Genomic DNA, 26,851 nt, shown 5'->3' on the forward strand with positions numbered 1-26,851 from the left:
AAGGGGGAAAGGGTACCCATCCTCCAAGCACCCCATTAGGCCACCAGCGCCAGGTCTCTCTGAAAGGCGTGCCAGGCACCAAGTTTCCTGCCCCCTTTGGTTCGACCAGCCCTAAAGAGAGGGCTCACAAACCAGCCTTCCTACCCTCTCCCCCAGCGCGACCGCCAACATCGTACGTAAGCCACGCGCCAGGCTCGCCCCAGGGGTGCGCAGAAAGCGCTCCGGCCTCCCTTCCCTTGCCCCGGCTCTTCCGCTCTTCCCGCCTCGGGTCCCAGGGCAGGCCGCGCTCCCACCGCTCCTCCCTCCCTCTGAGAAATGGCGGAGGATGCGCTCCGCGCCGTGCCAAGAACCTGGAGGCGGGGTACCCGCCTAGTCTCCATGTCCTCTCGGGCGCACACCCAGCCAGTCCGCCCAGACTCCGCATCCCGGCGAGGTTTCCCTGCCCTGTCTGGGCGGCTGGGAAGGGCGAAGCGCAAGAACCGCGAGCGGGTGCACAGGATGAGAAAGAGTGGCTGTGCGTGCGGAGGTGCAAGGATTGGGGCTGCGGGTGGCAGGCCCGCATCCCGCGTCCGGCACCTCGTTCCTACTCGCGCCCCGCCCAGCCCGCATCCCGCGTCCAGCGCTCGTCTCCTACCCGCGCCCCGCCGGACCCGCAACCGGTGCAGCCGGACCGGGTACCCTCGAGCCCCGCCCCTACCCCGCACCCCGCCCGCACCCTGGCCCCGCCCGGCCTGCCGCCCGGCCCTCCCGCCGTCCCCCTCACCGCCCCGCCCCGCCCCTGCCCGCTCCTCCGGCGCAGTCCGCGCCCGCCCCGCCTCAGTCCCGCGACCCGAGCCCGGCGCAGAGCAACGGAGAGCGCCCCGGAGTCCGCGCCCCGACGCTCCGCGCCCGCAGTGTCTGCCGCGTCCGCCGCGTCCCGGGCGGGCATGGGGCGGCCAGGCTGAGCGCCGCACCCCGCCGCCGAGACCAGCCAGCCCAAGCCACCATCCCTCTGGCTGCGGCCCCGGCGCGCACGGGCGATGGGGAAGGCGACGGCCGGCGCCGCGGGGCTGCGGTTGCTGCTGTTGCTGCCGCTACTCGGCGAAGGTAAGTCTTGCCGGCGGCTGGTGCCCGCAACAGCCAGGGCGAAGTTGGAGCCGAGCAGCGGAGTGGACGCGTTCGGAAACGCATTCTGTGTGCCGCGGGCAGCGGGCTGCGCAGTTGCCAGCCGCCCGGGCTCGGCAGGGAGCGAGGTGGTGCGGCGGGCAGGGCGCCTCGGAGCCGGGCAGGGCGGGTCTCGGGCCGGAGCGGGACGCGGGACGCGCTGGGCGGCCGGAATCGGTGCCCAGGGCCCGAGCCGCAACTGCGCGTCCCAGCCTGGTCGCGCCTCACGCCGCAGCCGCGTCCTGGAGCGAACTGGACGGATCTTGTCGCCATTTGGGCGCAGGTAGGGGAGGACGGGTGAGGTAGCCCTAGAAAGCCTGCGACTTGCGCGAGGAGTTCTATTTCTGCAGAAGAGTGCCCCGTCTGGTTTCCTTTTCGCGCTCCACGTCCGCGCTCGCGTTCGTCCTTCAGCTCTGATACCCTGGCCCGCCGCGGGGTGCGAAGAGGATCTGCCCTTTTATAAAAGGTTGCTTGTCTCTTGTGCATTTTTTGCCGCACTAGTCTTTAAAAAACCTAAAGCCTGTGGTTTCTGGGGAGCCTGCCCTCGAGGGCCCGCTCAGACTGGCCCGGCGCAGCCGGCTGAGGGCCCTCCATGGGCCAAATTACACCCGGCAGCTTTAGAGTCGCGCGCCGCTGCCGGGCAGGGGCACCTGAAGCTGCGGCCTGTAGGACCATATGACGGCTCTGGGCCAACCTTTACCAAGAGCTTTTGACCTGCTTGGGGTCGGGTAGGGCTGTGTGCCGCCAGCGTCGGTGCTGGGAGCATTAGATGTGGCCTTGCAAAAGCTGGTCACTGCCCGCACCCCCAAACCCTGACAGGATGAACCCCAAGGCAGTAGAATCTCTGACGCCTTGGCTACACCACGGTCCCTCAAACCCGCCCTGACTTGCTCCCCTCCTGCAGTACTATGTGTGCACCAAGTTTCCCTCTGTGGGGAAGGAGCCAGGCCACCCTCCCCCACTGCTTACAAAGGGCTTTCTCTCCCTATGGCCTTTGGTCACCTGAGAGTTGTGGTCCCCTGCCTCTAGCCCCCGGTCCTGCCCAGACTCTGGATTCACAGGCCTGCCCAAGTCTTCGTTAGTGTGGCTGGATCCGGGGCTCAAGGAGCACCTACTGAAGCCAGAATGGGGTCCTCAGTCCGTCCTAGGGAGGACAGGAGAGAGACCCTTTCCTTGCCCTGGGGAGGAATAGACAGAGAGAGTCTGTTTCCAGTATTGGGACTCCCGGGTCACAGTGCTGCAGGGGGAAGACAGGCGGGAGGCTGAAGGCAGGGCAGAAGTAAACACAAACAAGGTGTTCTGAAAGTCTCTTGTAACTCTGGGTTGCAACTTTGTAGTTGTGGGCGTGTGGTCAGGTGTGAGCCCGAAGCCTGTGGTGCTGGGCAGCCTGTGCTGGCCTCAGCAGCCTACAGAGGATTTCCCCCTACCCTTCCACTGCCTTGCACTTAGCCTGGGGGCCCAGTGAGGCTGTGGGAGGCTGAATTGAGGGTTGGCCTGTGGCCCTTGGCAGGAATGCAGGTGGCTTTTCCACACCCCTGGCCCATGGTGTTGGGTGGCAGAAGACAGGCTCTCCAACCCAGGGAAAGTGAGCCCCCACCCATCCACCCTTCCCTTGTGATGACAAAGAAACCATGATTGGTGGCACTGAGATTGGAGAGGTGGTCCTGCAGCATCCAGGGAGAGGCAGCTGGGGTCTTTGGAGAGGCCTTGGGGGGCCCTTTACCAAAAGCAGCAACCCTGGAGCTGGTGAGCCTTGCTCTCGGTGCGCTGCTCCAGACTGCCACTGCTAAGCCCGGCTGCTGCACCCCGACCCTCCCAGACTGGGCGCAGCTCGGCCTGGGGGCGCCCTCTTGTGGACGCAGTGCTCCAGTGGCAGGGCCTGTTGCCTGGGGGATGGGCTGGGTCTCCAGAGGATGAAGGCGGTCCCCTGCTGGGCCAGACACCTCCCCAAGACAGGAAGCTCCCTTCTGTGCCAGGTGAGATGGCAGGGACGTGACCCAGATGAAGAGGCAGTGGGTGAGACCAGAGCGCAGGGGCAGAAGCAGCTGCCTCAGGGCTGGCAGGGGTGGGCTGGAGGGCCCAGGGATGCCCAGAGCAAGGCCATGGGACATAAACAGACCCCATGTCCCCGCCCATCCCCGTGTGCACACTCTCACTGTGTGTGACCACACAAACCTTCAGAAAAAGGTGCCAGTGGAAACACAGGCTCCCAGAGTAGGACAGGACTCCTTCTCCCTCACACCCTGGTATCTGTGCACGCACACATACACACCCTCACATCTATGCTCACACTCACACTCGATCATCACCAGGACACACTCGTGCCCTTCCTCAAGGATATGTGATCATGAGGCCTGTGGACACACACCCACTCCCTCAGCGTGACCTGGCCCCTCACACTCCACCCCACCCCCACCCCCACCCCAGGATCTCAGCGTCTCTCCCTGCCACTCAGGCACACAGAGACACCTGCCCCTCACCACCTCATACACTCAGGGCAGACCCATCAGCCCCAGGTGTCCTGGAACCAGAGCAAGGGAACCTCCATCTAAAAGTTGTTCTTAGAAGAGTTTTGCTGCTCAGCCCAGGTACAGCCATCCCTGTTGCCTGGATGAGGAATTGGAATCCCAGCTCCTGGGGCTCCCCCTGCGTGTCTCAGGCTGACCCCTCACCTGGCACCGTCTCCCTGACTCCCTGCAGCTCTCAGCAGGTCTCACGTCTCTCGTCTCCCTGGCCTGGCTTCTTGGGTCCCATTTTGCCCAACACCTCTGGCTGCAAGGAAGGACCTGCCCTCTCTGCCTGCGGACCCCCTGGGCCTTTCACTCCCAGGTACCAAAGAAGGGAAAACTTGCCATGACTTGACAGGCCCTCTCTGCAGTGGGGTCTAGGTGGCCACTTCTGCCTGGACCAGCAGGTGCCAGAGCAGCCCCTGACTGGGAAGGCTGCTCCACTGCTCCACCTACTTCTTGCTTTCTCTTTTGTCTCTCCAACCCCCTTTTTGGCTGGGGAGTAGTGGAGGACATGGCCTTCTTCCCCAGGCTCACCTGGGCCCTGCTGTCTTTCTCGTCCACTCCAGCCCGCTAAGCCCTCTGGCCTCTGGGAGCTGCCTGCATCCCACACTGGCTGCCCTGGGTCCCCACAGGGCCCAACTTACCCAGGGACAGAGGGACTGGGCCAGCTGGTGGGCTCCTAGGGGTGGGGTCTGCGAGCAGAGAGCAAATGGGGAAGTTTATTGAGCCCATTGCTAAATTGCCTTTATTCTGCACAATTGCTTTAGGGACGGCTAAGTAAGTCACTGTTTCCTTGGTGGTGTGAAGAAAATGGGATGCATTCACCTAATGGGGAGCTAATGGCCTTTTAGCCAGGGGAGGAGAAAACTAATTAAAAATTATGGTATCTGTTAAAACAGAACCTGGGGTGCCAAGGGGAAAGGAGGGCCCGGAAGCTGCCACCTCCCCTGAGGCCTTCCCCTGCTCTGCGACCTCAGAGAGGACTCCTCCGTCCCCTGGTCTTAACTGGATACGGCTGATGCCAGCAGCCGCCACCCCAAAGGGGGCTCACAGCCTGCGGTCCAGTGCTGAGCATTGCCTATCTGCTAGCTCACTGTATCCTTCTGAAACCCCAAGAGTCGTGGTCTTGTTTTCCCATTTCACAGGTGAGGAAACTGAGGCTCCCATAGCCTGTAGAGAGGACTTAGTGACTCCTCACTCCTGGTCCTCTGGCTTTCAGCAAGCCCCTTCTCTGGGCCAGCGGTGGTGGGGACCAGGAGTGGGGCTGAGGAGGAGTCCTGGGAGGGAAAGGTGGCCCTGAGCCCACTGACTCATCGGTGACTCACCTGCTCTGGGCTCCAGGGGACAGCCCGGCCCAGGTATGGGAGTGAAGTGTGGCGCTGTGCTCAGACTCCTGAACAGGAGCTCCTCTGTGTGGGACTGCTGCTTTAGCTGATATCCGGGAGTCGTGTGGGTGTGGGGGCACCACCAGGCATGGCCCTGTCATAGCCGCCCCAGGAGAGGGGCGTGCGTGCTCTGGTGTGGCCCTTGCACGCACCCTCTGCCTGGGGACCCAGCACATGACAGAAGCCACTGTGCGGCGGGGTGGGAGCTGGGCTTCAGGGTCGTGAGTGCAGCTGTGTCTCCTCATCCAGGACAGGTCCCGCTTCCCCTCCCCAGGGCTCCAGAGACCCAGCACCCAGGACAAAAGGCAGAGCTGGAGAAGTGCTCCCCCCGCAGGAGCTCATCCTTCCATCCTGTGGAAGTGGCTACATGTCCACTGTGGAACCCCCTCCCCCTTCCCGTGGGTGTCAGGGAGGACACTTCCTGGTGTGGGGGTTGTGCTTGGGCTCCTGACCTTGGCGGCCACTCAGCTCAGGCCCCTCGTGTCGCTGTCCTCCTCCTCCTCCCTCTCCTTGTTTCTGCAATTGTTTTTCTGAGTGAGTGACTTAATAGTAACAGTAACAGTAATAGTTTTCTGCCCACAAACACTCCCCCAGGGACTACCTGCTGCCTGGGGAGCTTCTCCAGGGCTGAGGATGCACTTGGGGAGACAACAGAGGACCCTTTGACCTCAGAGCTGTCACTCTGCAGGGAGGGACAGGCAGTAAAGGAAGCACTAAGCCGTCATTTATGTCAAGTGTGTGTGTGTAACTTCAGATGGAGGTGCAGGCAGGAGGCAGGCTAAGGGGCTGGTGGTGGGGGCAGGAGGCAGTGGGCAGCCAGGCAGGGAAGTGGCCCTCTTGTCCGTGGGTGTGGGCTGAAGGGGGGTGATGGCAGTAAGGGGTCTTCTGTCTCCCTCCCCTTCCCTCCCTCCCTCTCATTTGCCTTCCCTGGGTCTGCAAGGGCCCTCTTCCATGCTTTATGGGGTGGGGGTGCTTTGGCCCCTAGAAGGCCGGGCAGTGAGTACAACTCAAAAAGGTCAGGACCAGGGTGTCCCTCTGGGGGCCTGGGAACGTGTTCCTGGGGAGCCTTGAAGGGGTGATAAGGCTCAGGCCTCCCAGAGCCCACTTGCCTTTCCCTTCCTCACCCCAGAGCAGCAGCCCAGGGCCACTGGTATTTGGAGGCTTAGAGGAGGCTGTGACTCCTGAGGCAGGGCTCCACCTCATCTCCGAGGACCATAGAGGACAGGGCCTTCTTGGGGCCGAGGCTCCAGGATACTTGGGAGCCCCTGCAGACTAGGCCCTCCTTCTGTCCTCCCTCCCTAGTGGTCCTCGTACCGTCCACCTTCCCTGAGCTCTGCGGCCAGATGAGGCCTGGGCTTCCATAGAGCTCTGGCCTCACAGCATGTAATTGTGGGAGCCTCTGGGACCCCCTCTGCCCCCGAGGCTGGAGCCTGTGAAGCCAGTGGACCCCTGAGCTATTGTCTGAGACCCTGGCAAGTGTGGAGTGAGAGGTGGCAGCAGGGTGCCGCTGTTCCCTTAGCTTGTCCCCTGTTGGAGCCGACGCCCCCTAGAAAGTGTGGTTGTGGGGCGGATGACGCCAGTGGGACCTGAGGGTAGCAGTTCAGGCACCACATGGGCCCTCAAGGAGAGCAGGTGGCCAGCCCTGAGCAAACACTTCTGTTTGCTTTAGCCTTGTGGGTGGCTCCACAAAGTGTAGCAGCCAGGGCACCGTGCAGAAAGGTCACCTGTGCACCTGGACAGGTGTGTGCCCACCTGCTGGGCCGGCAGGTGCAGGCTCTCCATGACATCAGTGATGCCCAGTGGGGCCAGGGCTGGGGCTCTGCAGCAGGCTGCGTCCATTTCTGGGACCTGCTCAGGGGAGACGCCTATGCCCCTGCAGGCCCAGGTCCTGGGGCCCCAGCCCCCTCCACCCAGATTCGAGTTGCAGCAGCTGCTCCTCGTTGCAGTCTGGAGCCTCCCCGCTCCTTTGTGACATACGGTGCTGATGTCTGGGTTCTGCAGGGCCCGGGTCTCCAGAGAAGTGCCTGAGGGGCAGTGTGGCCGGGGAGGGGGAGGCAGGGGGGGTGAGGCTTTGAGCCCAGCCTCTTCCCCCAGAGCGCCAGCCTACGCTCTGATTGGAGAAAGGGTTCTGCTGCTAAAATAAGTCAGCAAACCGCTGGCAAGATCATGGTCATCAGACTGGTTCCAGTGCCCCCCATATGCCTGTGTGAGCACCAGAAAATTCTGATGATTCTCACTCTTCTAGAAAGGGAGAAAGAAAAAATGTCATTTCCTAAAATTGAGTTAGTGGCCTGGAAAATGCTGGGGAGGATGCGCTCTGTATGCCAGGACTCAGGGTGGGTGAGTGTGGGGGATGAGCCAGGGGTACACAGAGTGGTGGTGGGCGTCTGAGTGGAGGGAGAGAGACCATGGAGTTCCTTCCTCCAACTTTTCTTGCCAGTAAAGAGGCCAGGACACAGAAACAGAGAAACGGTGAAAGATAGAAGCCAGGGGCTTTCTCCTTGCCCATCATTGCCTGTGGGGCGTCCACTGCTTTCCGTTCTCTCCTTTCTGGAGAGGAGAAAGGGTGGACTCGGGGAGTAGGGCTCCGTTCCAGCCGCCACTTAGCCATGAAGTGGCTCTGGGCAGGTCCCTGCGCAGCCGCCCGCCTCTCCTTGCCTATGGAAGCAGGGTTAACACGCACTTAGTGCTGTGGGGATGGGCTTTGCCACCGGGAGGCGTTGAGCCTTGTCAAGTGGGCAGCCTGCAGGTGGTCTTTGCAGGCCACTCGTGCAGCAGGACCGCAGACGTGACTCCACAGAGCCTTGAAAAGTCTTCACCGAGGACCCACTCAAATCTTCTTTGCTTCACAGCCTCACACCCACCTGTATCTACGAGGGCAGGCGGGACTGTGCTTGATAACAGAAACCCCCACAGTCTCAGTAACCCAACGCAGTCTGTCTGTCTCCGGCTCGTGGCGCCTGCCGTCAGCCACTCCATGCCCCGCTGTGTGCACAGGGAGGTGTGCTGAGCTCTGAGCAGCCAGGCCTGGAGGGGCCCGGGGCTCTCTGCCCATGTTCCACGGGCTGGAATCCCGTCAGACGGCCCTCTCTCTGCAAGAGAGGCCTGGAGTGCAGAGGAGAGCACGGCAGGTGAGGAGGTGCACGCCGGGGCACCTGCACACGCTCCTCGGAGTCCGCTCTCCAGACTTGTGCCCCTGCTGAGGCAGCACAGCAGGGCCTTGTGTCAGGCCTAGCAGCTGGGGGTGAGGCAGGATGGCGTGGCAAATAATTACAATTTACTTTTTCTTGAGGTAAAATTCACATAACGTGAAATCAACTGTTTTGAAGTGAAGGATTCAGTGGCGTGTAGTACATTCACAGTGTTGCATAAGCATCACCTCCGTGTAATTCCAAATCATTTTCATCACCACAAAAGGAAACCCCGTACCCATTAGGCAATGCTGTCTCTTCCCCAACCCCAGCCCCACTCTGCATCCTGTCTCTATGGATTTGTCCATTTTGGATATTTCGTATAAATGGGCCTTTGTGTCTGGCGTTTTTCCGGTAACATAATGTTTTCGAGGTGCATCTATGTTGTAGCATGTGTCAGTACTTCATTTCTTTTTAAGGGTGAGTAATATTTCATTGTACGTATAGACCATGTTTATTTACCCATTCATCTGTTTATGGACATTTGGGTTGTTTCCACCTTTTGGCTATTGTGAATAATGCTGCCATGAACATTCACGTGCAAGTATCTGTTGGAGTCCCTGTTTTTAGTTCTCTTAGGTATATTGCTAGGAGTGGAATTGCTGGGCCATATGGTGATTCTACGTTTTATTTTTTGAGGAATTGCCAAGCTGTTTTCCACAGCAGCTGAACCATTTTACATTCCCACCAGTGGTGTGTGAGGGTCCCATTTTACCACATCCTCATCAACACTGGTTCTTTTCTTTTCTTTTTTTAATTATAGTCACCCTAGTTGGTACAAAGTGATTTTTCATTTTGTGGTTTTGATTTGCGTTTTCCTAGTAATTAGTGATGTTGAACATCTTTTCATGTGCCTATTGGCCATTTGCATCTTCTTTGGAGAAATGTCTGTTCAGGTCCTTTGCCCATGTTTAATTGGGTGGAATGTCTCTCTGTGTTGGGTGTACTTTGCTTTATCAAATCTCCACCAAGTATTGCTGAGAAGCGGTTTCATCCAGTGGCATTTCTGTCAGTGTCTGAGCCCCAGATCCCTTTTGAGGAGGATGTGGATTCATCTGATGTCCTCCTGTGGGGGCTGAGTCACCATGACCCCACTGGGACCCTGAGGACATTCTCAGAAGACCTGGACCCTAAAGCCACATTGAGCTCCAACGTCCCAGAGCGATGGTGTCATAACTTGTGTGTGAGACACCGATGCCCAGGGACTGCACTGTGAAGGACAGGGGAGGAGGGGTGCCAGGAACCAGCCACCCACCTGGCCCACCTGACAAGGCGGGACTCAGCAGCAGGGGAGCCCAGGGCTGCCCTGTCTTGCTAAACCTCAGTCCAGACTCTAAAAATAACCAGGCAGATCTGGTGTAAGTTGATTACCATAATTGTGGCTGTGTGATGTCATGCTGCCAGTCCCATGAAGCCATTTTCCTGGGACAGTGGTATGTGCAGAGGCAGGGCCCCCCCGTCCCCGCACGAAGCTACACGAGTGCTGGGGGCCAGCATGGGGTGGGAAGGCCTTGACTGAGGGGTAGCTGGAAGCCTTTGTGGGCCCAGGCAGATCCGATTCCAGAGTTGAGGGAGGGAGAAAGGAGAACTAGCTTCAGTCAGCAGGTGCTCTGTCCCTGAGCTGTCCCAGCAGCGCTTCCAGGGAGGAGTTCCTCTCCCTATTCACAGCTGGGAACAGACCAGAGAGGCCGAGAGCTGAGCCAGTCACACAGCAAGGCCATGAAGGACCGTGGGTTCAGGCAGGGCTCTGCCCTTGTCTTTCTGCTTCCTCACATCACGCTGAAATCTCTCCTTTGGGTCTAGGCTGCTGTCTTCTTGCCTTATCATCAGTGGCCAAGGAGGACATGTGTGGTCCTAATCCTGTTCCGGCCCTACGTCCCTCACTCCCCAGGGGTCACCTAGGCCAAAGCCCACCCCAATTTCCTTCATGCCCACTGTCCTGCCTCTTGGCCCCTGGTCAGGAAGGTCATTCCGTGAATGCTCCTGGGCAGACATCACATCAACTCATAGGGGAATCAGAATTTAATCTGAAAGGAGCCTCAGCATCAGGTGCAACCCTCTCATTTTTACAGATAGGGACACTGAGGCCCGGAGGGAGGCATAAGTTGTCACTGGTTGGGGAGGCATCAGTTGAAGACTTGGTTGCCATGACCCTTTCTCCACACGGCTGCTCTAGCCCTGGAGTTGGGTTCCTTTTTACTCTTGAATTGGAGGTCTTTGCGGTCCGGTCCAGCTTGAGGTCAGGCTTGATAACAGCATCCAAATGCGAGGGGCACGTGTGCCCCGCACCAGTCTGCCTGGGCTGCAGTGGGGCCTTCGTGACTTGCTGACTAGTCTGGCCCCACGTCCACGCTGTGCCAGAACCTGCCTCTCTCTGAGGCTTCCCCAGCTCTCTTCCCTCCACCCTCCAGGCAGCGCAGACCCTCAGGCCTTCTTTGAGGTCCCCCACACTCCCCAGGGAGAGCCCAGCTTCTGCTTCAGGGACTGTAGTGGCCCTGCCTGGGGGTCCTGCCTGCATCTGCCCTGGCTGCGCCTCCCCGCACACGCAGCAGGAGTAAGGAGAAGAGAGGACAGCAGGCCTGAAGCTGCGGGGAGAGGCACAGGGGGCTCCCAACAGCACTGTGACATGCTGAGCCCGCCCCACGCAGGAGGGAGTGCACACCAGGGCCAGGAGGGCAGGCCAGCTCGGCTGAGTCCCTGAGCACCCGAGTAAAAGGGGCTCCCTTGAGATGGCCAAGTCTGCCCCACTCTGTTCCTCTTAAACTTGACAAGGAGGTGCAGCCAGACCGCAGGCTGGCCTTCCAGACCCCCTCAGGCTGCAGCGGGGCCCGGCGAGGCCCAGCTCTGACCGACAGGCTCTGAGCCGTGGGCTCACGGAGATGCCTTTGTCCTGGTCACCCCAGGTGGGTGGCCCCATGTGGTTGCTGCTCTCCTGGGACTGCCCTGACCCCCTCCCAGGAGGTACAAGTCATGGGTCACCATCCTCGTGCAGAAGCACTTTTCTGTACCGGACTTTGCCTGACCCACCTTCTCAAGTGTTTGGTGGTACTAGGACCCAACAAGGGGAGAGAAGGACCCCTCGAGGCTCACTTCTGTGTCCAGAGGGGTTGGGCATGTCAGGCCCCTAGCATCAGTGGGCACCTGGCAGGTGCTCCCGCCACACATGGCAACCAATGCTTCATCTGTCCCTGTCAGGTGGGTGCTGCCTGAGCAAAATTCCACCTGGTCATACCTTCCTGAGCCTTTACCTCATTTCACTGAAATGTTGAAGAGCGAATTTATGCAAGGAAGCTTTTAGGGGCACCTACCTTTTAGAGGAAGCTGAAGGAGGCCATGGATGGTTATTTATGGCAGCATTTTCGGCCTAGCCTGCAAGCAGATGGGTGGGTGGCCAGGGATCCTGGGTCACAGTGCCCTGGCTTCTCTGCATGTGTGTGCATAGCCGTCACCAAGCAGAGGAGCCCAGTGGCCACACACAGTGGCCCAGGAGGGACCCTCTTCCTGCCTCACTGTCTGTGTGGCCTTATGGCAAAGTACTTAGCCTCTCTCTGCCTCGGTTTCCCCCCTGTAAGACAGGAGTCCTAATTGTCCCTACCTCTGGCAGTTGTGTTGATTAAGTGGACGATGCGTGTGAAGCACTTAGGCTAGGGCCCCTCACGAAGAATGCACCACAGAAGGCTCTCGGTTAATGTTGAACTTAGGCGAGAAGGGTGCTGGGGTCAAAAATGGGCAGGACCATCTCTGTTCAAAGAGCTCAAGATGGGTGGGGTGACACATGTGTTTAAGTCTGAGTCACGGTGCCCTACTGGGTACATGGGGGACAGTTACCCCGGCAGAGGCACCAGGGTTAAAGCCGATGACGTCCTGGCCCGTCACCCCCAGGCCAGGGCCAGCACACCTGCAGTTGTAGTCAGCTGGGGCAGAGGGCACAAGAGCCCTGGGGCCAAGGGGGCCTGGTGACCCACACACGGTCATCGGCAGGCCACTTGGGTGGCCAGTCTTTTTCCAGCCAGGCTTTGCCCCGGGTAAGAAATTAATTGTAACCTAATTGGCAGTTTCCTTAGCACAGAAGCCGGAAGGAACTGCCAGCGAGGCTGGTGATTAACTGGGCAGCAGCTGGGAAATCACATTTGGGCAGGGAGTGTCCATCATCTCAGCGAGGCCACTGCAGCTGGTTGGGATGGGTGTGGAAGTATGGGCAGTGGCCGCGGGTACATGCTGGATGCAGCCCGGGGCCCAGGGCCCCCGGAGCAGAAGGCGGGGCCTGTGTATAGAGGCTGAGTCTGGGCTGCTGGCTCCCATGCTGCCAGGCTGCAGCTGTCAGTTGTTCACCTCACTCCCCCAAACCTCAGCAGAGGGCCACATGGGTGACGTGGGGATGTCAGGAGACCTGGGTCCTGGTTGCAGTTCCACCATGAGTGCTAGAGGTGAATTCTGGGCTTCTGTTTCCCAGTGTTGAATGGGGAGAGTTGTGTCTCTGGCCCACAGCAAGAGCTCAGGTGAGGTGTGCAAGGAAGAGCTTTTCGCAAAGGTGGGTGGAGGGATGTGCCTGTGTATGTAGGGTGAGTGGTTCCTACAGACAGCGAGGGCTGGTCCCTGGGTCTCTCCTCCTTCATCCAGCTGCTCTTCCTGGCCACTGGCCACCCTGCCCAGCCAGGACCCAAGAGGACAGGTGTCAGGGGAGACACTGAATCCCACATTGGGTCCCCTGCCCTCCCCCGCCATGGACCACAGAGTGGGTTCAGGCTGGAGGGATGACGGTGGGAAGGACCTTGAGAGCTGTGCTGTGTGTGAAGCCTCCCCCCAGACAGGCAGGTACAAGCCCTAGGCTCTATGCTAGATAAAACCTTCAGGAGCATGAAGAGCCCTAAAAGCTCACCCTGGGAAGCCCAGGACCCAGTGTGTACCAGGATGGCCACTCGCTCCTTCCCATGTGCTGGGCCCATCTAGCTTGCCCTTGCTGTATGCCCAGACCAGACCAGGAAGGCCACTCGGCCTTGTGACCACTGTGGCACAGGCTGCCCGCTGAGGGCTACTGGCAGCATTTGGGGGAGGAGGAATTTCAGACTGGAACTGAGACTGCACTGCTGTGATGGTATCTAGTGTCCTCAGTGGGCCCCAGCAAAGTAGCTGGCCCTGGCATTCGAGTCCACAGTGTGTGCACTAAGCTTTCCATCTGTTGGGCACACCGGCAGAGGTCAGAGTTTTCTTGATGGTTTTGCAGACAGAGGCTTAAATTCAGGGCATCAGGACTGGGACAAGCTGTCAGATTTCCTCCAAAGGAGGCGTTGGCTTGTGAGTAAGCGCAACTGAGCTGAGCCAAGGATGCATGAGCAGAGGCAGCTGGCTCTCACAGTGAGGCCCTGTGGAGTGTCAGATCACTAGAGCCTGCCCCAGGCCTTCCCCTCACACCTGCTCTGTGCCAGGCATCAGGCGAGGTTCTCGGGATACGACAGTGAGCAAGACAGGTCCCCTGCCGGCCCTGTGGGCCTTTACAGCCCAGCTTTCCTCACCTGGCTTGTGTGGGTCCAACGTGGCAAAGCCGCTTTCATTTGGAAGCCTCAGGATGGTTGGTAAAGCGATGGTGGGAATGATGATGCTGGTGGTGAAAGTGGTGATGATGGTGATAGTGATGGTGGTGGTGGTGATGTAGGTGGCGGTGATGGTGTAGGTGGTGATTGTGGGGATGGTGGTAGTGAAGGGTGGTGGGGTGAAAGTGATGATGGCGGTGATGATGGTTGTGGTGAAGATGGTGATTATGCTAGTGGTGTTGGTGTAGGTGGTGGTGATGTGGTGGTGGTGGTGGTGGTGAAGGTGGTGATGATGGTGATAGGGATGATGGTATAGGTGGTGGTGGTGATAGTGTAGATGATGGTGTAGGTGGTGGTGGTGATAGTGTAGATGATGGTGTAGGTGGTGGTGGTGATAGTGTAGATGATGGTGTAGGTGGTGGTGATGGGGGTAGTGACGGGGGTTGGGGAATGGTGGTGATGGTTGCAGTGGTGTAGCCACCTTCACTGAACTTTACTGGGTGCTAGCCACTGTTGTGAGTGCTTCACGTGCATTAAGTCATTTTAGCCTCCCAACAATGCTGAGGTGAGTACTCTTATTATCCTTAGATACAGAGGAGAAAACTGAGGCACAGAACTTATGTCAGTCACCCAGACTGGTGTCCCCACACCTCCCCTACACAAACACAGTGCTTTCTGTTGCCCTAGATCAAGTCCACAGTCTTTTGCCCAGCGTTCACAAGCTGGCTCAACCTGTCTCTTCTGCCAGGCTTTCCAAATTCATGACCTCTTGGCCCCGCAGAGCTGGACTTCCTGTCTCCAGCCGTGTTCCCCCCACCCCCAGCTCTTTGCTGACACTGTCTCTCAGCCAGAACTGCCCCTGCTTTTACTCTCCTCTGCCTTCAAGGCCAAGCCCGCCCCAGCCGGCCAGTGCCCCTCAGACCGCCCTCCTCTTGTCCCTGTGTCCTGCCAGGGCACTGTCTCCTGCTCAGTGGCTGGCCTCCCTAGGACCACCCCTTCCCCCTCTGGCCTCCAGTTGCCGATCTGCAGCATCTAGCCTGGGCCCTCCCAGCTCACCCCAGCCCTCCTGCCTCTCGCTCAGTTCAGATATTTTTTCAAAAGGGGCGGTTTAGTTCTCCCTGAGCCCCTGAGGGATAGGATAGGATTATTTTTAAACCATGCCAGAGCAGCCAATAAACACAGCAGGGCCATGCTGAACCAACAAGGTACCACCCCACACACTGCACCACACGTATAACAGACGTGCCTCCCACACCACAGAACACACTGGCTTCCCACACTCACCACACTCTCCCTGTGCATGCCACATGCACAGGTAGGCATGGCTCCTGAGGCCTGGGTCCCCTCTCCCAGAGCTGGCCTCCATCCCTCAGGGCGTCCTTGGTGCCCACAGTGCCCTGCCCAGCCCCCAGCCCCAGCCATCTTGGAACCATCCGCTTGGGGAGGATGCTTTGGGGAGGTGTCCCTGTGCCCTTGCAGTGCATCCAGAGGCCTGGGATACTCTCTCTCCTTAGGATTTGTCTCCTTCCCCACTGTCCTGAGCCCCCCACTTCAGGCCCCAGCCTCCTCCAGGGACACTTCTCCACCCAGGATTGGGGCCCTTTTAGATGGGGCAGCCCACATCCCCTCAGCAGGAAGGTGTGTGACAACATAGGCCTGCCCTGCTGGCCTGGCGCTGACCAGGCTCACCCCTCACTGCTACTGTGTCCCTTGGTCAGGGGTGACACTAGGGAAGGTGCACATGTCCCTCCCCCCAAGTTGGCTTTCCTGACATTCCTGCCGGCGGGTGGTGGGCATCTCAGTGTTTCCAACCTCAAGATCCAAAAGCCAGGATTACTCTCAGGGAAGGGGCTGGCTGGCCTGTGAGCCCAAGACTGTGAGTGGCCTGGTGGCAGTCGGCCTGTGTCTGTCTTTCCTGCCTGGCTCGGGGTCTGCCAAAGCACTGAGAAAGCATTTGCTGTCACTTTTCCAGAGGCAGGCAGGCAGCAGGGGTAATGGGCACCCCTTGTTTCTGTAGGGTGCTCCCAAGGATCCTGGGGGGCATTGTTGAGAGGTGGGCCTGGGAGGCCCTGGCTGGGGTACTCCTGCCGTGTGCCAGGGCTGTCAGGGAGCCCACCCCCAGTTGTGTGGACATACCCCCCACCTGGGGAGGCACCGAGCACCTGGTCAGCCCCTCTGTTCAGGGCCACAGCGGCCGCCTGCTGGGCCCTCCTCTGTGCTCACAGGCAGGGTGGCTGAGGAAGCAGCCCCTCCAACCACAGCTCACACCTGAGCTCAGGCCTGCCCTACCTCTCCTGACCCCTCAGCGGGGCTGGCCAGGTCCCTGAGCTCTCTGGTCTCAGCTTCCTCACCCACAAAATTGGGCTAATGAGAGTAGCCCCTGGGAGGTTGTGATGGTGCAGGTGCAATGAGGTGGAGCAGGTGCCACTGTGCTGAGAGCAGGGCCTGGTGCCTGGGGAGTGTCAGCCTCTGCTTCTGTTAGCTTCAGGTAAGTGCTCTCAGAGTTAAGAGAGCAAAGGTCAATGAGGTTGGGGGTGGGGCATGGGAGAAAGGGCTGAGCTGAGTGGGGGCTCACCTTGGAGAGAGGACGTGGGAGGACCGTGCACCCAGGAGCCCTGGGCAAGGCTGGGTGGAGTGAGCACAAGGCCCAAAGCCAGGATCCCCAGTGTTGGTGCCTTTGGGGAGCGGAGACCCCCTGGGACCCTGGCACCTGTGTGCCCTCACCCGTGGGATGGCGAGCTCCCCAGCCATTCATGTCTCTCCTGTGCCTAGGCACTGTGGTCCTGTGAGTAACTGGCAGCCGAGGCCGGAACTGTAGCAGAAACCAACAGTGCCCAGGTGTTTACCTGGCCCGTGGCAGGCAGCTGGGGCAGCAGTGGTGGGATGCCAGATGAGGCCAAGAACCTACGGTTCTGTACCGCCTGGTTCTGGCTAAAGATAGAGCTGTGGGCACATCTTTAAAACTGAAGCATATTTTCAAAACATAAAAAAATGACACCAAAAGCACGAGCAACAGAAGGAAAAATAGATAAACTGGACTACATCAAAATTAAAAACTTTGGTGCGTCAGTGGGCACAATCAACACAGTGAAAAGGCAACCTGTGAAATGGGAAAAAATATTTTCAAATCATATATCTGATAAAGGGTTAATATCCAGAATACATAAAGAATTCCTACAACTCACCACAATAACAAAAAGCCCAATTCGAAAATGGGCAAAGGACTTGAATAGACATTTCTTCAAAGAAGATATACAACTAGCCAATAAGCACGTGAAAAGATGCTGCTCCACATCACTCGTCATCAGGGAAATGCAAATCAAAACCACAGTGAGATACCACTTCACACCCATTAGGATGGCCACTATCAAAAAAACAGAAAATCACAAGTGTTGACAAGAATATAGAGAAATTGGAACCCTGGTGCACTGTTGGTGGGAATGTAAAATGGTGCAGCCACAACAGAAAACAGTATGGAAGTTCCTCAAAAAATTAAAAATAGAGCTAGCATATGATCCAGCAATTTCACTTCTGGGTATATGTTCGAAAGAATTGAAATCAGAATCTCAAAGAGATATTTGTATACTCACATTCATAGCAGCACTATACATGATAGACAAAAGGTGGAAGCAACCCAAATGTCCATTGACATAGGAATGGATAAACAAAATGTGGCATATCCATACAGTGGAATATGATTCAATCTTAAAAAAGGAGGAAATTAACATATGCTACAACATGGATGAACCCTGAGAACATTATGGTAAGTGCAATTAAGCCAGTGATAAAAAGACAAATACTATATGATTCCACTCATATGCAGTACCTAGAGTAGTCAGAATCATAGAGACAGAGAGCAGAATGGTGGTTGCCAGGGGCTGGAGGGAGGAATAGGGAGTTGGCGTTGAATCGTTCAGTTTTGTAAGATGAAAGAGTTCTGGAGATGGATGGTGGTGATCATTGCAAAATATTTGATGCCACTGAACTGTACACTCAAGAATGATTAAGATGGTAAATGTTATGTGTATTTTACCACAATTAATTTAAAAACTGGGAACTGCGATCCCCTTTATACACCGCCCCCCCCAATTTGTTATTTACACTAGAGCCGCCTCTGATCTGTGCTTTTTTTCCTAAAAGCAAAATTACATTACAATCCCTTGCAAAAGCAGCCTCCAGCTGGGACAGAGCATAGCGATTGCAGGGGCTGTGAAGCATACTGCAGGGTGACCCTGCCTGTGCGTGCACACGTGTGTGTGTGTGTGAGTGAGCACACATGTTCTGCTAACATGTATCAATGGGCAGTGTTTCTCAGTCACCAGTAATTGTTTCCTGAGCTGGGGTCAGTGGTTTTGTTCTCAGCCTGACGGCTATTTGCTCAACACCAACTGCCGGCCTCACCAAGGTGGCCGGTGCACTAGAGGGCCCTGCGTGCCCCACACGAGCCTTGTCATCCTGCTGCTGACCGTCCATCTGTGGTCCCAGCGCCCATCAGACAAGCCAGAGTATCTTAGCCCAGTCTGATCTCACCCACTTCCCTGCCCCACCCCTCTCCTGTCCTGCTCCCCATCTCCTATCCCAAATTCTGACCACTTCCCCAATGTGCCCAGCCATTTCACACCCCTGTTCATGAAACCATTTTTATTAGCTTGTTCCTTCATTTATTGGCTCACTCATTAGTTCATTCTTTCAGCTCATATACAGTGAATTGGCCCATGTGGCTGGAAGGCGGGTGCCCAGGAGAGTGGGGAGGAGGTGAGTTAGGGGTGCAGATGGGGCCTCACCCCTGGTGAGGAGCCGTGTTTTATTCTGCAGGCAGTGGACAGCTAATGCAGAGCTTCAGACAGAGGGTGACACGATCCAGCTGACCTTGGCTGCTCTGAGGCAAGTGGCCTGGGGGGTCAAGAGTGGGCACAGGGAGACTGGTTGAGCGTGGTGTCGTCCAGGTGAGGGAGGTGAGGGAGCAGGTCAGCTTGGGCTGGGGGGCAGCAGAGGGCAGTCTCTGGGCTGGTGTGAAGGGTGGAAGACAGAAGGGCTCAGGGTGAGTCTGAGGTGTATGGCCTGAACAGTGAGCTGGGTGGTGCCTTGACTGGGGTGGGAAGAGTGGGAGGAGCAGGCTGGGTGGGCAAGGCTGGGTCGTCCTCTAAGTTAGACTGAGATAGGGTAGATGGAGCAAGGTGGTCCATCCATATGCATGTGGCACTCAGGACGAGATCAGGGCTGGCAAATGTTGCAGTCCTCAGCACAGAGGCAGCAATTAAAGCCATGGGAGCGGCTGCCGTTTGCTAGGGGGAATATGGAGCCAGGACGGACGGGGAGCTCCCAACACCTAGAGGATAGGCCGAGGGGGAGGAAACCGGCACAGGAGGTGAGCAAGCTTTGAAATCGTCATGAAACTGGAGAACACCAGACAGGAGGTCCTAAAAGCAGCCAGAGAGAAGAGGGAAATCCAAGGAGTGACAATTAGAATGAGCAGAGTTCTCAGCAGCAGCAGCAGAAGCAAAAAGACAGTGCAATTGTGTCTCTGAATGATTGAGAAGAAATAAGCGGCCTCCAGAATTCTCTACCCCACAAAAGTTCCTGCAAGATGGAGGTAAAGTGTTTGGGAAAAAAGGAAGAGGAACACAAGACCTAGGTTCATGTTTGCTGTGAGTGGGATGGAATGGAAGGTGGGGACGTGGGAGGGCGGCAGCATGGCTGTGTCCGGTTAGGTTGGCCGTGGGATCATAGGTGGTGGTTGTAGTGTTTACTTTCAACGTAAATGTTGTGCAAATTGTCTTCTTTGTATGTATCAAACATTCAACTAGAATAAAGAGAAAACGTGAATGGGATATGGGAGGAGGGGCCGTGGGGTGGACAGGCCACATCCTGAGAGAGTGATGGTGCCAAGCACTGGGGTCTGGGCCCTGGGTTGGGGCTGGAGGGACCCCCCACAGGGACAGCTGGCCTGCAGGGGGAGGTGCTGCCCCCGGGAGGAGTCGTGGGGTCTGTTTTCCATTTCCAACGAAGATGATGGCATTAGGAAATCGTCTGTTAAGGAAATTCTGCTGGGTCATAATAAAACTGTCATTTGCACGGTCTGGCGCTCGTCAAGGGCAGGAGCCAGGGCTGCCCGGTGAGTGGATTCTGCGGGAAGGGCCTGTCCTGCACACAGATGCAGGCGTTGCTGCCAACCGCACACCGTTCTCGGATTGTACCACTTCTCAACTTGTTTTCTTTTTCTTTCTTTTTTTTTTTTTTTTGTGAGGAGGATCAGCCCTGAGATAATATCCATGCCAATCCTCCTCTTTTTGCTGAGGAAGACCAGCCCTGAGCTAACATCTATTGCCAATCCTCCTCCTTTTTTTTTCCCCTTTTTCTCCCCAAAGCCCCAGTAGATAGTTGTATATCATAGCTGCACATCCTTCTAGTTGCTGTATGTGGGACGCGGCCTCAGCATGGCCGGACAAGCAGTGCGTCGGTGCGCGCCCGGGATCCGAACCCCAGGCCGCCAGTAGCGGAGTGCGCGCACTTAACTGCTAAGCCACGGGGCCGGCCCCTCAGCTTGTTTTCTTTCTTGAGAACCCCAGATTCCGGCTCTCATGTTGCAGGCCTAGGACATTTTTAGTTGTTTGGGGCTCTGCATTTCCGTGGCAGAGAGATCACAGTGAGTGTGACTCACTGATGCTCAGAGTGGTCAGGAGGACAGGCCCAGAGGTGGGGTGAGAGACCAAGGCTCCTGGCCAAGAAGTGCCTGTCCAATCAGGACTGGCATGGTCAGATGACTGCACATCCGCCACAGAGGGCAGCAAGGAGGTTGAAAGAAGCTCAGGTGAGCTGAGATCCAGTGCTGGCCAGGACCGTGGAGAGCTGGCGAAGGTGAGGCCACGGTCAGGGCCAGGGCCAGGCTCAGTGGGTCTGCACTAAGTGAGCAAGGGAATGTGTGTGTGGGGACAGTGAGTGTGCAACAGTGTGAGAGAATGTGTGAATGTGAAACCATGTGTGTGTGAGAGAGAGAGAGAGATATGTGTATCAGTCTGGGTCCAATCAGGAGACAGCACCCACACAGCAATTGAAGTAGGAGAAGTTAACATAAGAGTTACTAAGCTGCGATGAGAGAACAGTGAGGCTTAGGGAGCTCTGAGAGCTGAGGGAGGGCACCCAGGGAAGGAGCCCCCTCCCCGGGCTGGAGTCAGGGCATGCTGGAGGAGCTGGGTTGCAGCCCACTGTGCATGGAGAAGTTGGCTGGGTTGCCCTGGCTAAGGCTGGCTCATAGCCAAGAGGCCAGCAGGAGGTAACCCTCCAGGGCACAGGGGAACCCAGGCTGTGGATGGGCACACAGAGGGGTCTGTGTCTGGGGGGCTTCGGGAAGGTGATCGCTGGGCTCAGGCATGGGTTGCTTTAAGCATGCAGTTGGGGCGGATGCAGGGTGTCCCCACACTCCTGCCTGGGCAGCAGGAGCCAGAGAAAGCAAGGTGTGACACCAGAAGCAGGAGCAAAGCCTTTGTCCGCCTGCAGCATCCTCCACCGACAAAGCTCAGCTTCCTGCTCACTCATAGGAGAGCGCTCAAAGAGTCCCGTGTGTGCGCAAGAATGTGTGCACTTGATGGAGTGTGTACGCATGTGTGCTCTTGTGAAGGGCTGAATGAAGGAGAGGCAGGAGGGGACTCAGGCCTGGTTCCATCTGCATCTGAATGTGAATAAATTAAACATCCCAACCAAGGACGGAGAGTGGGAAACTGCCTTGCCAGGCTATGAGAAGGTAAAGGGGGAAGCCAAATCCTGGCTGGGTGACTGCATGCCCCGGATGAAACCATCGTGCCCAGCGGTGAAGCGGTAGCCACCACAATGGGTTTACCTGTACAGGAGCTGTCGGAGGAGGCCCTGCTGAGAGCAGGACAGCACTTCACCCCCTTAAACCTTAGTTCCTCCTCTTTTCCCTGCTGGAGTTGGGCAGGGTGGGAGCAGATGGGGCTTGGGCCGGTGTGCCTCGGTGTCTGTTTCCATCTCCTGCATGCCCATGCATGCGTGTGCCCATGCGCACACACGCACACGGGCTGTGAAGCTTCCTGGGGTCTCTCCGAATGTAAGCAGTAACTTGGGTCTTTGGCAGGTGTGCCACGAGCAGTGCAGGACCTGTGCATCCTGTGCGAGGAAAGGCCAGCTCCTCACCCCTCGGCGTGGTGCCAGGGCACCCGACATCCTAAGGAACCAGAACCACAAGCTGCCACTGGGAGATGACGCTGGCCAAGCCTGTCCAGGCAGAAATGTGACACTAGGTGTGGGGGAAGGATTATGTCCCCCTGTGGCATTCAGAGGTGAAAGGCATGGGTGGGAAAGCCTTTGCAAGTCCTGCTGTGTTGACCTACCCAAATTGCCAGTGGTGGCTCTCACCAGAGGCAGGTCTGAGCCTACGGCTGGGCAGCCATTCCGGGCAGAAAAGTGCCAGCAGTGAGGGGATGTGGCTTCCTGGTGGGCTCAGTGTCTGCCCTTAACCTGACTCCTGTCACCACTTTGTTAGCCATTGTACCAAAACCCAAGATGCAGAACCTCCAGCCGGTTGGCATCGGTAAGGCTTCTCACCTCCCAGCCTCAGTGTTCTTGACTGTGAAATGGGGTGGTGAAGGGATCTGTACACAGCAGTTGTAAATCTGAAGTGAGAGCTTCATACAATACATACCTATGCAGAGGTGAAGCCTGTCTGCACTGCACTGGCTGCTCCACCCCTCCCCAGCATGCCCTCCTCTGGTTCACAGTTGGAGAAACTGAGGCCCAGTGGAGGCCAGTCTACTGCAGAGGCTGCACAGCCCTGTGAAACTGGACACCCATGGCCCACCCCAGGCTCTCCTCATTCATCCACTGGGATTGGCTACATCATTTGTGGGGCCCAGTATAGGATAAAAATGGGGGCCCCTTGTTCTAGAATTATGAAGAATTTCAAGACAGTGACAGCATTAAACCAAGCATAGGGCCCTTTGGAACTGCCCAGGCTGCACCCGCCTGAGGCCGGTCCTTCACCCACCTCCTCAGTTCCCCCCCTTGGACCATGTGTTTTTTTATCTAAAAGTGTTTGTGACAAGGAGGAGCATTAAGGCGGCCATGCCCTGCTGCAGGGACCACCTCGGAGGCATTTTAAGTGCATTTAAATCTGTTTCTGCTCATAATCATTGCCTGACCCACAAATCCCTTTTGGCAGCAACAGACTGGGCCCCACATGGATCCTATAGGGCTGGGCTCCGTGAGACGAGAGTGGGCAGGGCCCATTCTCTTTGCACATGTGTTCTGTGTGGTGGGGACTAGACCAGCTTGGAGGTGGGGGCTCTTAGGAGCCTGGGCCCATCCACCTCTCAGCGCCTGGAGCACTAAAAGTGTGTGCATTGTAGGAGGCCCCCCAGAGGAGGAGCCTCCTTCTGGATCTGCTCCTACCTACTGGCAGGTGGGGCGCTCTGGGCAAAGCATCTCCCCCCAGACAATACCTGTTTGCTCTTCTGAAGCCCCCAAGTATCACCAGAGCCACCCCACAAGGTCCTCCTGGCTGGTGGCCCCAAGGGCAGCCTGGTCTTACATGGCTGACCAGGGCCCGGATGTGTGTCCCGAGAGAACAAGCCAGCAGAAGCTGTATTGCCTCTCATGACAAGAGCTCGGTCGTCACACATCATCCCCTCACTGGGACTCTGGGGGTGAGAACGCAGACCCCACCTCACTGTGAAGGGGTCAGGCACACTGAGGAGAGCTGGGGGCCTGGCAGGCTCTGGAAGACACAGGCTGCCCTGGTCTGGGTGCCGGCTTGTGGACCCTCTCCCGCCCTGCCCACACCAGCAGAGTTCCCGCGGCTCTGGGAGTTGGGCCCACTGGCAGCATCTCAGATCACTGGTGGTTGGTGCTCGACCTTCCGCCAGGGTGGGGAGGAGGTTGGCGGTGCTGGTACTGGCTAAGGCCTCTCCCTATGGGTGTGATGTCACAAGCCTGGGCTGCCCCCGCCACCACCGTTTGAGGTCTCTAGGAGTTACAGTCTCTTCGTGACCAGAAAGGCAAGCTTCCAGAGACGCTTCAGGGCTGCCTTCCACTGCTAGCTGGGGTTCCTGATCCCTCAGGACTTGGTGGGGGAGCAGAGCCTCACCCAGGCTAAGTCAGCTGAGCATCAAAGGCACACTGCTGCGGAGCTCACGCACTGTGACACAGGCTAAGTGGGCTGGTGAAGGATGTGCCTCTGGAAAAGCTCCTTTACGAATTCCAGTACTTTTGTCTGTGTGTGTGCCCTCAAGCAAATGGAATGACTTTATTTCTTTCTGCCTCAGCGTCTGTGTTTGCAAAGCGATGGTCCCAACAGCTCCTTATCTGGGGCTGTGGAGAGGACAGAGGATCAGTGTGTATGCCTGGGGGCTTGGCCTTGGGCTCTGTTGGAGGCAGGAGCCTCCCAGAGCCGTGCAGTGGGGCTGTGCTCACCCTACACCCCACCTGTGAGAGGCAGCCCAGGCTGCAGTGGTCCAGCTCCTCTGAGAGGGTCTTGGGGGCGGGTGGTGGTGGAGGGAAAGGAGTCGGTCTTCCTGTCTATAGGGCAATGAGCATCAGCTTCCCCAGCCCCCCACCAGAGCTCCCGCTGGACCCTCTGACTCAGAACCTTCATGGAATGTTGGAGGAGAAGGAAACTTGACTGCTGCTAGTGATCGAGGCCCTTGTGGGGCAGCAGTGCTGTGCCTGGCTCTGATCCCCCTTCTGAGCCTGCTTTCCCGGACTCTGCTGTGCTTGGTGCCATGTTGGGTAGGGTGGGGCAATGCCATGGGCTGGGAGCCCCTCTGATTTCTGATTTCTGCAAGGGAGGCTGGGTGGCCCACTAAGGAGAGAAGGCCCAAAGTTATTCTGCAGGTGGGGGCTCCAGCACATTCCTGGTGGGAAGAGGCTGCCAAACCCCATCAGAGATCTCTCTGCAGCTGTCCCTCCCCTCCCTGTGGGTGGGGAGACACCTGTCTTTGTCTCAAGAGTCTCCCTGATGAGCGATGTTGGTAGGGTCCTCTCTGGGCCCCGAAACTGTGAGGAGTGTAGGTACTTCTCCCAGGAAGAACAAGCCTGCAGAGTGGATCCTAGCTGTGCTGGGCCCACGGGGACCTGTGAGCCACGGCCTGTCACTCAGCCCCGCTCGCCCAAGGCCTGCTCAGAGCCGTGCCATCTGCTGCCCTTTAACAAGAGCAGCAAGAGGCCAGCCTTGTGGCCCTTTGGGGCCGACACAGCCCTCTGACCTGCCCACCATCCCTGCTAGGGTCAGCTGCTAAATCCCAAACAGATCAGCCCTGAGTGCAGCGTCTCGGGGGTGCCTGTGTCCTTCTGATGGGGAGGGTGTAGGGAGAGGAAGGTGGCATTCAGCCATGCGTGGGCAGCTCCTGCCTGTGGTCTTTGCCAGTGAGACCCCAGGGTGGGGTCTCAGCGCTCCTCCCCAGAATTCCCCAATGTGACTTCTTCATGGGATTCCAATAGCTGCCTCCCCCTAGGATAGCAGACAGTGTGACACTTTGGGGTGGATCCCTCCCCCAAGAGGCTGCACAGCAGGAAGGCCATGGCACAGAGCCTGGCTCCTTGGAGGTCCTAGCCTGCCCCTCCAGGAACTACACCAGCAGGGACCCAGTAATTCTAAGTCCCACTCCAAGGACAGCTCTCATAGGGAGGGGCTTTCAGAACAATGGTCTGGAAGGTCAACAACATACCTGTGGCCCCCTTCCCACCATCTCTGCATTTAACTTGTGTGTGCTGGGCCAGGCCTTCGGCTTTGACCAGAGCTTCTCTCCCCACCCCCCCCCACCCCATTTCTCTCCTGCTCTCTCCTCTTCTTCCCTTTCTCCCTTCCTTCCTCTCTCTCCCTCTCTCTCTCTCTCTCCCTCCTTCCCTTTGTCTCTCTCTCTCCCCTCCCTCCCTCCTTTCCTCCTTCTCTCCCTGCTTCCCTTCCTTCCTCCTTCCCTCCCTCCTTCTCTATCTCTCCCTCCCTCTCTCTCCTCCTCCCTCCTTGGTGGCCAGGCCTGTCTGGCAGGTCAGCGTCCACCCTAGGGCAGGCAGGACCAAAGGCACACTTCTCTCCAAGTTGGCGTTCGCAGCCTGGCTGCCTTTGAGGTTGTCCTTGGGAAACATTCCTCAGTGCAAGCAGCCTTCCAGTTCTCTTACTGTTTTACCACTTCGGGATCCCAAAGGTCTTACTTGTTCTCTTGGTCTGACTGCAGTTGGCACTTGATTGTTTCCCACACCAAAGTATGTCCTCGAGGACCCAGGCAGCCCCAGGGCTGTCCTCTGCTGGTGCAGACTGGACCGGCCGCTCACCCTGCCAGCCGTGAGGGAAGTGGGATGTAGGTGAAGACAAACTGATTGAAAAGAGAAATTGGTTACACACAAGTGCAGGATTCCTAATGTTTGCCTTGTGTGTTGGTATTTTGTGTGCATTATAGAGTTTATTTGTAGATTTTTTTATGGTTTTAAGCACTGTTTGCCTATTTATCCATCTTTTAAAAAATTCTTACTATTCTTAAAAACTTTTTATTATGAAAAATGTTGAACATACACACAGTCATCAGAGCAGTAGGATGACTTCCCACGTGGGCTTGCCCAGCACAGCCATGGTCAGCATCCCCTTCCTCATGGCATTTACGTCTCTACCCACGGCTCGTCGGTGATCTGTTTTTTAGGCAAAATTTACCTAGTTTGAAATACACAAATCTTGGCTGCACATGGTTGACAAATGGATGTGCCCATGTGACCCACACCCCTATCTCCAGAATGTTCCCTCCTGCCCTTCCCAGTCTGTGCCACCCCCACCCCCAATAGGCAACTGGTCTGGTTTCTGTCACCTAAAATCAGTCTAGAATCATGCCACGTGTATTCTTTTGTGCCTGGCTTCTTCCACTTGGCATGATGTCTGTGAGATCCATCCAGGTTGTTGTGTGTATCAACGGTTCATCCCTTTTTATTGCTGCATAGGACTCCACGGTGTGAGAGACCACAATTTGCTTATCTGTTCCTCCCCTGAAGGGCATCTGGGCTGTTTCCAGTTCTCAGCTATGAATACCCCTGCCATTTATGAATAAGTCATTTGATGGACGTATGTTTTCATTTCTCTTGGATAAATGGAGTGG

The 26,851-nt window shown here is 57.2% G+C and overlaps 1 protein-coding gene across 1 annotated transcript in view; it reads left to right on the forward strand.

Moving 5' to 3' along the window:
* Positions 1-902: 902 nt before the first annotated feature.
* The window catches only part of RET (ret proto-oncogene), a 55,524-nt gene continuing 29,575 nt past the window's right edge, over positions 903-26,851 (forward strand). The window contains exon 1 of the mRNA XM_058542895.1: positions 903-1,086. Coding sequence (XP_058398878.1) covers positions 1,020-1,086 — 67 coding nt within the window. The 5' untranslated portion in view covers positions 903-1,019. The remainder of the gene's footprint in view (positions 1,087-26,851) is intronic.

The sequence above is a fragment of the Diceros bicornis genome, chromosome 6, assembly GCF_020826845.1.
Source record: "Diceros bicornis minor isolate mBicDic1 chromosome 6, mDicBic1.mat.cur, whole genome shotgun sequence".
NCBI lineage: Eukaryota > Metazoa > Chordata > Mammalia > Perissodactyla > Rhinocerotidae > Diceros > Diceros bicornis.